Source organism: Salvelinus fontinalis, unplaced genomic scaffold (genome assembly GCF_029448725.1).
Source record: "Salvelinus fontinalis isolate EN_2023a unplaced genomic scaffold, ASM2944872v1 scaffold_2415, whole genome shotgun sequence".
NCBI classification, from domain to species: domain Eukaryota; kingdom Metazoa; phylum Chordata; class Actinopteri; order Salmoniformes; family Salmonidae; genus Salvelinus; species Salvelinus fontinalis.
Genome location: NW_026602624.1, coordinates 1,796 through 13,765, shown reverse-complemented (window position 1 = coordinate 13,765; position 11,970 = coordinate 1,796). Strand labels below are relative to the sequence as shown.

Below are 11,970 nucleotides of genomic sequence, written 5' to 3'. Positions count from 1 at the left end.
TTGGTATTTAACATGGTCTTTATGCACTACATCGGGACAAAGCTACTGACAAGAAGACAAGGTATTTAACATGGTCTTTATGCACTACATCGGGACAAAGCTACTGACAAGAAGACAAGGTATTTAACATGGTCTTTATGCACTACATCGGGACAAAGCTACTGACAAGAAGACAAGGTATTTAACATGGTCTTTATGCACTACATCGGGACAAAGCTACTGACAAGAAGACAAGGTATTTAACATGGTCTTTATGCACTACATCGGGACAAAGCTACTGACAAGAAGACAAGGTATTTAACATGGTCTTTATGTACTACATCGGGACAAAGCTACTGACAAGAAGACAAGGTATTTAACATGGTCTTTATGCACTACATCGGGACAAAGCTACTGACAAGAAGACAAGGTATTTAACATGGTCTTTATGCACTACATCGGGACAAAGCTACTGACAAGAAGACAAGGTATTTAACATGGTCTTTATGCACTACATCGGGACAAAGCTACTGACAAGAAGACAAGGTATTTAACATGGTCTTTATGCACGACATCGGGACAAAGCTACTGACAAGAAGACAAGGTATTTAACATGGTCTTTATGCACTACATCGGGACAAAGCTACTGACAAGAAGACAAGGTATTTAACATGGTCTTTATGCACTACATCGGGACAAAGCTACTGACAAGAAGACAAGGTATTTAACATGGTCTTTATGCACTACATCGGGACAAAGCTACTGACAAGAAGACAAGGTATTTAACATGGTCTTTATGCACTACATCTGGACAAAGCTACTGACAAGAAGACAGCCATAGAAATGGAATCATATTCTATGACTTCACATCATATGTAGGTGGCCAACTTTCCAAGTAGTTGGTATAACCTCACCTCACCCTGTCCTGCAATCCTTCTATAGCTCTCAGTTTACCTCACCTCACCCTGCGATCCTTCTAGAGCTCAGTTTACCTCACCCTGCCCTGCGATCCTTCTAGAGCTCAGTTTACCTCACCTCACCCTGTGATCCTTCTAGAGCTCAGTTTACCTCACCTCACCCTGCGATCCTTCTAGAGCTCAGTTTACCTCACCTCACCCTGCGATCCTTCTAGAGCTCAGTTTACCTCACCTCACCCTGCGATCCTTCTAGAGCTCAGTTTACCTCACCTCACCCTGTGATCCTTCTAGAGCTCAGTTTACCTCACCTCACCCTGCGATCCTTCTAGAGCTCAGTTTACCTCACCTCACCCTGCGATCCTTCTAGAGCTCAGTTTACCTCACCTCACCCTGCGATCCTTCTAGAGCTCAGTTTACCTCACCTCACCCTGCGATCCTTATAGAGCTCAGTTTACCTCACCTCACCCTGCGATCCTTCTAGAGCTCAGTTTACCTCACCTCACCCTGCGATCCTTCTAGAGCTCAGTTTACCTCACCCTGTGATCCTTCTAGAGCTCAGTTTACCTCACCTCACCCTGCGATCCTTCTATAGCTCACAGTTTACCTCACTCTGCGATCCTTCTATAGCTCTCAGTTTACCTCACCTCACTGCGATCCTTATATAGCTCTATTTACCTCACCTCACCCTGCAATCCTTCTATAGCTCAGTTTACCTCACCCTGCGATCCTTCTATAGCTCTCAGTTTACCTCACCTCACCCTGCGATCCTTATATACCTCACAGTTTACCTCACCCTGCGATCCTTCTATAGCTCTCAGTTTACCTCACCTCACTCTGCGATCCTTATATAGCTCTGTTTACCTCACCCTGCGATCCTTCTATAGCTCTCAGTTTACCTCACCCTGCGATCCTTCTATAGCTCTCAGTTTACCTCACCCTGCGATCCTTCTATAGCTCTCAGTTTACCTCATCTCACCCTACGATCCTTCTATAGCTCTCAGTTTACCTCACCCTGCAATCCTTCTATAGCTCTCAGTTTACCTCACCTCACTCTGCAATCCTTCTATAGCTCTCAGTTTACCTCACCTCACTCTGCGATCCTTCTAAAGCTCAGTTTACCTCACCTCCCCCTGCGATCCTTCTAGAGCTCAGTTTACCTCACCCTGCGATCCTTCTATAGCTCTCAGTTTACCTCACCCTGCGATCCTTCTATAGCTCTCAGTTTACCTCACCTCACTCTGCAATCCTTCTATAGCTCTCAGTTTACCTCACCTCACTCTGCGATCCTTCTATAGCTCTCAGTTTACCTCACCTCACTCTGCAATCCTTCTATAGCTCTGTTTACCTCACCTCACCCTGCGATGCTTCTATAGCTCTCAGTTTACCTCACTCTGCGATCCTTCTAAAGCTCAGTTTACCTCACCTCCCCCTGCGATCCTTCTAGAGCTCAGTTTACCTCACCCTGCGATGCTTCTATAGCTCTCAGTTTACCTCACCCTGTGATCCTTCTAAAACTCAGTTTACCTCACCTCACCCTGCGATCCTTCTATAGCTCAGTTTACCTCACCCTTCGATCTTTATATAGCTCAGTCTACCTCACCCCTCGATCCTTCTATACCTCACAGTTTACCTCACCCTGCCATCCTTCTATAGCTCTCAGTTTACCTCACCTCACTCTGCGATCCTTATATACCTCACAGTTTACCTCACCCTGCGATCCTTCTATAGCTCTCAGTTTACCTCACTCTGCGATGCTTCTATAGCTCTCAGTGGTAGTTACAGCTCACCAATACTTGTGTTTTTTTTAAAACATGATGGTTTAAAGGCTGCTGTCTCTCACCCTGATCTCTTTGGGATGCTCTCCCTCTGTAGCTAACAGTGGAAGCATCACCTCACCACGACACTAAAGTCCTCCTCACCCTGATCTCTTTGGGATGCTCTCCCTCTGTAGCTAACAGTGGAAGCATCACCTCACCACTACACTAAAGTCCTCCTCACCCTGATCTCTTTGGGATGCTCTATCTCTCTGTAGCTAACAGTGGAAGCATCACCTCACCACGACACTAAAGTCCTCCTCACCCTGATCTCTTTGGGATGCTCTCCCTCTGTAGCTAACAGTGGAAGCATCACCTCACCACGACACTAAAGTCCTCCTCACCCTGATCTCTTTGGGATGCTCTATCTCTCTGTAGCTAACAGTGGAAGCATCACCTCACCACTACACTAAAGTCCTCCTCACCCTGATCTCTTTGGGATGCTCTCTCTCTCTGTAGCTAACAGTGGAAGCATCACCTCACCACTACACTAAAGTCCTCCTCACCCTGATCTCTTTGGGATGCTCTCCCTCTGCGATCCGCACCATCCACAGGAACTTGTTGATGTCATCACCAGAGTAGCCAATCACACCTCCGAAGATAATAAGCACGTAGTCCACGTCCAAAGACTTCATGATCTCATACGCTGCACTCTCATTGGACGACATGGCCTTGCCCACCTGAACACACACAGACAGAGAGAGAGAGACAGAGACAGAGAGGGGGAGGGAGAGAGAGACAGAGAGGAGGGGGAGGGAGAGAGAGAGGGAGAGAGAGAGAGAGAGCGAGGGGGAGGGAGAGAGAGACAGAGACGAGGGGGAGGGAGAGAGAGACAGAGAGGGGGAGGGAGAGAGGGAGAGAGAGACAGAGAGGGGGAGGGAGAGAGAGACAGAGAGGAGGGGGAGGGAGAGAGAGACAGAGAGGAGGGGGAGGGAGAGAGAGAGGGGTTGGAGAGAGGGAGAGCGGGGGAGAGAGAGACAGAGACGAGGGGGAGGGAGAAAGGGGGAGGGAGAGAGAGAGAGGGGAGGGAGAGAGAGACGGGGAAGGAGAGAGAAACAGAGAGGAGGGGGGGAGAGAGGGGGAGGGAGAGCGAGAGTGACAGAGAGAAAGACAGAGGAGGGGGAGAGAGAGAGAGACAGAGAGAGGAGGGCGAGGGGGAGAGAGAGACAGAGACAGAGAGGAGGGGGAGGGAGAGAGAGAGAGAGAGGGGGAGGGAGAGAGAGGGACAGAGAGGAGGGGGAGGGAGAGAGAGAGAGAGAGAGCGAGAGAGACAGAGAGAGAGCGAGGGAGAGAGAGAGACAGAGAGGGGGAGGGAGAGACAGAGAGAGAGAGTGAGGAGGGGGAGAGAGAGAGACAGAGAGACAGAGAGAGAGAGAGGAGGGGGAGAGAGAGAGAGAGAGCGAGAGGGGAAGGGAGAGTGACAGAGAGAAAGACAGAGGAGGGGGAGAGAGAGAGAGACAGAGAGAGGAGGGCGAGGGGGAGAGAGAGACAGAGAGGAGGGGGAGGGAGAGAGAGAGAGAGAGGGGGAGGGAGAGAGAGGGACAGAGAGGAGGGGGAGGGAGAGAGAGAGAGAGAGAGCGAGAGAGACAGAGAGAGAGCGAGGGAGAGAGAGAGAGACAGAGAGGGGGAGGGAGAGACAGAGAGAGAGAGTGAGGAGGGGGAGAGAGAGAGAGAGAGCGAGAGGGGAAGGGAGAGAGACAGAGAGAGAGAGGAGGGGGAGAGAGAGAGACAGAGGATGAATAACACATGTCCACATGGTGGCGCCAGAGACACATTCTTATTTTGCCTGCCTCCTACAAACTATGTTGAGATTTAAGACCCACTTGAAATTGATCACATTTTAGATTAATTAATAGATTTACTGTTTTGATTGATCGATTGTGAGAATAATACGAAATGCACTTTAAAATAAAGTTTGATTCATTCATTGACTGAGTGATCAAGATCCAATAATTGCTGGGAGATCGATCCAAGCAGCTGCGGGAGAGATCTCTCTCTCTCTCTGTGATTTCACAGGGAACAACTCCAAGAATAAATGTTTCCATGGTTATATAGTGGGAGGTGATAATACGAATGGTTTACACAACAGGTATTTTATACAAGCAACAGTTCCAGAACACAATGTCCTTGTGTTAGGATGCAGATAAACCAGGAGTCTAAGGAAGACACATCCCAGTCAAACATATGGGTTTTATTTAACTAGGCAAGTCAGTTAAGAACAAATTCTTATTTACAATTACAAATTCTTATTTACAATGACGGCCTACCAGTAAACAACTGCCTTGTTCAGGGGCAGAACGACAGATTTTTACCTTGTCAGCTCAGGGATTAGATCTTGCGACCTCTCGGTTACTAGTCCAACGCTCTAACCACTAGGCTACTTGTCTCCCCCCGACCTATCCTCAACATATCTCCACCCGGCACAGCCAGAAGAGAACTGGCCACCCCTCATAGCCTGGTTCCTCTCTAGGTTTCTTCCTAGGTTTTGGCCTTTCTAGGGAGTTTTTCCCTAGCCACCGTGCTTCTACACCTGCATTGCTTGCTGTTTGGGGGGTTTTAGGCTGGGTTTCTGTACAGCACTTCGACATATTAGCTGATGTACGAAGGGCTATATAAAATAAACTTGATTTGATGTGAGAAGTGACAACAGCTCAGTCCGTATTCCGACATCACAACAGGGTCTTTACCAGCGCTATATGACTGTTGTTCCAGGTGTTGTTGTCCACTAGCGTGGTCCGATTGGCCATCCCTGCTATCTGATAGCCGTAGTCCCACCACGACATCACTCTGGCCTGCTCCTCTGTGTTCTGCCTTAGCCAATAGTAGGCCTCGCGGAAATCATCTAGAATATTCCTCGACCTGGGTAGAGAAGAGCGGAGAGAAACACAGAGAGAGAGAGAACTAATTTATTAAGGAATGGGTCATTGTTTACAAGTTCCTAGTGATCCCATAAAGCTTATTATATTCTGTGGTTTGGTGAGAGAGAAAGAAACAGAGAGAGAGAGAGAGCGTGAGAGTGAGAGAGACAGAGACAGAGACAGAGAGACAGAGAGAGAGAGAGAGAGAGACAGAGAGACAGAGAGACAGAGAGGAAACAACAGTTCAAGAGGAAACTAATCAACTGAAGAGAGTGAGTCAGTGTGTGTGTGGTCTTACCCATCGTTGTTATAAGAGGCCAGTACAACACTAGGGCTGGAGTAGGCGTTACTGGTAACCCAGGTGCAGTGGACAGCGAACATCATGAGCAGCATCAGCATCAACATGGTGACGATACTCTTAATGTTGGGTCCCAGACCTTCCTCTGTCTTCTCCTGCTCTGAGACGTGCTTACGGACCCTCCCAGCCTGCACAGGGAAACAGGAACACACAGATATAAGTGACACACGACTAAAACATTTCCTACATTTCCTCAAATACTTTCCACCTTCTCCACTACTTTCCCGTCGATGTGGATAAGAGGGTGCTCCCTCTGCTGTTTCCTGAAGTCCACAATCATTTCCTTTATTTTGTTGACGTTGAGTGTGAGGTTATTTTCCTGACACCACACTCCGAGGGCCCTCACCTCCTCCCTGTAGGCTGTCTCGTCATTGTTGGTAATCAAGCCCACTACTGTTGTGTCGTCCGCAAACTTGATGATTGAGTTGGAGATGTGCGTGGCCACGCAGTCGTGTGTGAACAGGAAGTACAGGAGGAGGTTGAGCATTCACGGATCTTTTGGGGCGGTAAGCAAACTGAAGTGTGTCTAGGGTGTCAGGTAAGGTGGAGGTGATATGATCCTTGACTAGTCTCTCAAAGCACTTCATGATGACAGAAGTGAGTGCTACGGGGCGATAGTCATTTAGTTCAGTTATCTTTGCTTTCTTGTGAACAGGAACAATGGTGGCCATCTTGAAGCAAATGGGAACAGCAGACTGGGATAGGGAGAGATTAAATATGTCCGTAAACACACCAGCCAGCTGGTCTGTGCATGCTCTGAGGACGCGGCTAGGGATGCCATCTGGGCCGGCAGCCTTGCAAGGGTTAACACGCTTAAATGTCTTACTCACGTCGGCCACGGAGAAGGAGAGCCCCCAGTCCTTGGTAGCAGGCCGCGTCGGTGGCAGTGTGTTAAACTCAAAGCGGGGGAAGAAGGAGAGCCCCCAGTCCTTGGTAGCGGGCCGCGTCGGTGGCACTGTGTTAACCTCAAAGCGGGGGAAGAAGGAGAGCCCCCAGTCCTTGGTAGCGGGCCGCGTCGGTGGCACTGTGTTAACCTCAAAGCGGGGGAAGAAGGAGAGCCCCCAGTCCTTGGTAGTGGGCCGCGTCGGTGGCACTGTGTTAAACTCAAAGCGGGGGAAGAAGGAGAGCCCACAGTCCTTGGTAGCGGGCCGCGTCGGTGGCACTGTTAAACTCAAAGCGGGGGAAGAAGGAGAGCCCACAGTCCTTGGTAGTGGGCCGCGTCGGTGGCACTGTGTTAAACTCAAAGCGGGGGAAGAAGGAGAGCCCCAGTCCTTGGTAGCGGGCCGCGTCGGTGGCAGTGTGTTAAACTCAAAGCGGGGGAAGAAGGAGAGCCCACAGTCCTTGGTAGTGGGCCGCGTCGGTGGCACTGTGTTAAACTCAAAGCGGGGGAAGAAGGAGAGCCCACAGTCCTTGGTAGCGGGCCGCGTCGGTGGCACTGTGTTAAACTCAAAGCGGGGGAAGAAGGAGAGCCCCCAGTCCTTGGTAGTGGGCCGCGTCGGTGGCACTGTGTTAAACTCAAAGCGGGGGAAGAAGGAGAGCCCACAGTCCTTGGTAGCGGGCCGCGTCGGTGGCAGTGTGTTAAACTCAAAGCGGGGGAAGAAGGAGAGCCCACAGTCCTTGGTAGTGGGCCGCGTCGGTGGCACTGTGTTAAACTCAAAGCGGGGGAAGAAGGTGTTTAGTTTGTCCGGGAGCAAGACGTCAGTGTCCACGACATGGCTGGTTTTCCCTTTGTAGGCCGTGTTGTCTGTAGACCCTGCCACATACATCTCGTGTCTGAGCCGTTGAATTGCGACTCCACTTTGTCTCTATACTGACGTTTTGCCTGTTTGATTGTCCTACGGAGGGAATAACTACACTGTTTGTATTCAGCCATATTCCCAGTCACGTTGCCATGGTTAAATGCATTGGTTCGTGCTTTCCGTTTTGCACAAATGCAGCCATCTATCCACGGTTTCAGAACTGTACACTGAACGGTAAACTGACTATACCGAACTGTATACTGAATACTGACTATACTAAACTGAATACTGACTATACTGAATACTGACTATACCGAACTGTATACTGAGTGCTGACTATACTGAACTGAATACTGAATAATCACTATACTAAAATGAATACTGAATACTGACTATACTAAACTGTATACTGAATACTGACTATACTGAACTGAATACTGAATACTGAATATACTGAACTGAATACTGAATACTGACTATACTGAAAAGAATACTGAATACTGACTATACTGAACTGAATACTGAATACTGAGTATACTGAACTGTATACTGAATACTGACTATACTGAACTGAATACTGGATACTGACTATACTGAACTGAATACTGAATACTGAATATACTGAACTGAATACTGACTATACTGAACTGTATACTGAATACTGACTATACTAAACTGAATACTGACTATACTGAATACTGACTATACTGAACTGAATACTGAATACTGACTATACTGAACTGAATACTGACTATACTGAACTGAATACTGACTATACTGAACTGAATACTGAATACTGACTATACTAAACTGAATACTGACTATACTGAATACTGAACTGTATACTGAATACTGAACTGAATACTGACTATACTGAACTGAATACTGGATACTGACTATACTGAACTGAATACTGAATACTGACTATACTGAGCTGAATACTGACTATACTGAACTGAATACTGAATACTGACTATACTGAACTGAATATTGAATACTGACTATGCTGAACTGAATACTGAATACTGACTATACTGAACTGAATACTGAATATAGACTATACTGAACTGAATACTGACTATACTGAACTGAATACTGAATACTGACTATACTGAACTGAATACTGGATACTGACTATACTGAACTGAATACTGAATACTGACTATACTGAACTGAATACTGGATACTGACTATACTGAACTGAATACTGAATACTGACTATACTGAGCTGAATACTGACTATAGTGAACTGAATACTGAAGACTGACTATACTGAACTGAATACTGAATACTGACTATGCTGAACTGAATACTGAATACTGACTATACTGAACTGAATACTGAATACTGACTATACTGAACTGAATACTGACTATACTGAACTGAATACTGAATACTGACTATGCTGAACTGAATACTGACTATACTTAACTGAATACTGCATACTGACTATACTGAACTGAATACTGAATACTGACTATACTGAACTGAATACTGAATATACTGAACTGAATACTGACTATACTGAACTGTATACTGAATACTGACTATACTGAACTGAATACTGAATACTGACTATACTGAACTGACTACTGACTATACTGAACTGAATACTGAATATACTGAACTGAATACTGAATACTGACTATACTGAACTGAATACTGAATACTGAACTGATTACTGAATATACTGAACTGAATACTGCATACTGACTATACTGAACTGAATACTGAATATACTGAACTGAATACTGAATACTGACTATACTGAACTGAATACTGAATACTGAATATACTGAACTGAATACTGACTATACTGAACTGAATACCGAATACTGACTATACTGAACTGAATACTGACTATACTGAACTGAATACTGAATACTGACTATACTGAACTGAATACTGAATACTGACAGATGTCTCAAGTTTTGAGGTGCAATTGGCATGCTGACTGCAGGAATGAGAGCTGTTGCCAGAGAACTGCGTGTTAATTTCTCTATCATAAGCCGATTCCAACATCGTTTTAGAGAATTTGGCAGTACGTCCAACCGGCCTCACAACCACAGACTGTAACCAGGCCAGCCCGGAACCTCCACATCCGGCTTCTTCACCTCCGTGATGGTCTGAGACCAGCCACCCGGACAGCTGATGAAACTGAGGAGTATTTTGGTCTGTAATAAAGACCTTTTGTGGAGAAAAACTCATTCTGATTGGCTGGGCCTCGCTCCACAGTGGGTGGGCCTGGCTGCCAAGTGGGTGGGCCTATGCCCTATGCCCAGAACAGGAAGGGTGTCAAGGCCCTGTAGAAAATAGGGAATAGGGTGTCAAGGCAAGGTCCAAAATAGGGAATAGGGTGTCAAGGCCCTGTCCAAAATAGGGAATAGGGTGCCAAGGCTCTGGCCAAAATAGGGAATAGGGTGTCAAGGCCCTGTCCAAAATAGGGAATAGGGTACCAAGGCTCTGGCCAAAATAGGGAATAGGGTGTCAAGGCCCTGTCCAAAAGTAGTGCACTACATATGAAACAGGGTACCAAAGCTCTGACTACTGCAGTGCAACGTAGTGCACTACAGTAGATAAGGATATCAAGGTACTAAAGCTCTGGCCAAAAGAAGTGGACTATGTAGGGAATAATGTACCATTTAGAACCCACACTCATACCTTATCATAGAGGTTTAAAGAGTTCCTCTTGTCATCCTCATACCTTATCATAGAGGTTTACAGAGTTCCTCTCGTCATCCTCATACCTTATCATAGAGGTTTACACAGTTCCTCTCGTCATCCTCATACCTTATCATAGAGGTTTACAGAGTTCCTCTTGTCATCCTCATACCTTATCATAGAGGTTTACAGAGTTCCTCTTGTCATCCTCATACCGTATCATAGAGGTTTACAGAGTTCCTCTTGTCATCCTCATACCTTATCATAGAGGTTTACAGAGTTCCTCTTGTCATCCTCATACCTTATCATAGAGGTTTACAGAGTTCCTCTCGTCATCCTCATACCGTATCATAGAGGTTTACAGAGTTCCTCTTGTCATCCTCATACCGTATCATAGAGGTTTACAGAGTTCCTCTTGTCATCCTCATACCTTATCATAGAGGTTTACAGAGTTCCTCTTGTCATCCTCATACCTTATCATAGAGGTTTACAGAGTTCCTCTCGTCATCCTCATACCTTATCATAGAGGTTTACAGAGTTCCTCTTGTCATCCTCATACCTTATCATAGAGGTTTACAGAGTTCCTCTCGTCATCCTCATACCTTATCATAGAGGTTTACAGAGTTCCTCTCGTCATCCTCATACCGTATCATAGAGGTTTACAGAGTTCCTCTCGTCATCCTCATACCTTATCATAGAGGTTTACAGAGTTCCTCTTGTCATCCTCATACCTTATCATAGAGGTTTACAGAGTTCCTCTTGTCATCCTCATACCTTATCATAGAGGTTTCCAGAGTTCTTCTTGTCATCCTCATCACTACTGTCCTCTATGGGAGGACTCTCCCTCTTCATGTCGTCCCCTAGGTAGTGTTCAAACACGCTGGAGAAGGCTATAGCTGACAGCATGCACACTACGGGGGTCAGGGTCAACATCAGACGGACCATCACTCCAGCAAAGTAGACAGCGCTGATGGCATACAGGGCCACTAGGGGGAGAGAGAGAGAGCAGGGTTATAGTTTAACACACTGGGTTAAGGTTTAATACACTGGGTTAGGGTTTAATACACTGGGTTAGGGTTTAATACACTGGGTTAGGGTTTAATATACTGGGTTAGGGTTTAATACAATGGGTTAGGGTTTAATACACTGGGTTAAGGTTTAATATACTGGGTTAGGGTTTAATACAATGGGTTAGGGTTTAATACACTGGGTTAAGGTTTAATACACTGGGTTAGGGTTTAATATACTGGGTTAGGGTTTAATACACTGGGTTAAGGTTTAATATACTGGGTTAGGGTTTAATATACTGGGTTAGGGTTTAATACACTGGGTTAGGGTTTAATACACTGGGTTAGGGTTTAATATACTGGGTTAGGGTTTAATACACTGGGTTAGGGTTTAATACACTGGGTTAGGGTTTAATACACTGGGTTAGGGTTTAATACACTGGAATATGGTTTAATACACTGGAATATGGTTTAATACACTGGGTTAGGGTTTAATACACTGGGTTAGGGTTTAATACACTGGGTTAGGGTTTAATACACTGGGTTAGGGTTTAATACACTGGGTTAGGGTTTAATACACTGGGTTAGGGTTTAATACACTGGGTTAGGGTTTAATACACTGGGTTAGGGTTTAATA

General features: G+C 46.1%; 1 protein-coding gene across 1 annotated transcript; it reads right to left on the bottom strand.

Moving 5' to 3' along the window:
* Positions 1-526: 526 nt before the first annotated feature.
* LOC129850873 (dolichyl-diphosphooligosaccharide--protein glycosyltransferase subunit STT3B-like) lies at positions 527-11,460 on the bottom strand. The gene is made up of 4 exons (XM_055917062.1): positions 11,101-11,460; positions 5,867-6,054; positions 5,398-5,569; positions 527-3,390 (listed from the first exon to the last, which is right to left on the bottom strand). Exons 1-4 carry the CDS (start codon positions 11,269-11,271, stop codon positions 3,196-3,198), a joined length of 726 nt encoding a protein of 241 aa, XP_055773037.1. The 5' UTR covers positions 11,272-11,460; the 3' UTR covers positions 527-3,195.
* Positions 11,461-11,970: the final 510 nt, after the last annotated feature.

Bases quoted from the DNA above. Each gene is read 5' to 3' on its own strand.
- LOC129850873 (XM_055917062.1), bottom strand. From the start codon at position 11,271: ATGGTCCGTCTGATGTTGACCCTGACCCCCGTAGTGTGCATGCTGTCA. The intron at 5,570-5,866 runs GTAAGACCACAC...TTCTCTACCCAG, and splicing joins GCCTCTTATAACAACGATGG to GTCGAGGAATATTCTAGATG. The intron at 3,391-5,397 runs GTAAAGACCCTG...GTGTGTGTTCAG, and splicing joins ACAACAGTCATATAGCGCTG to GTGGGCAAGGCCATGTCGTC.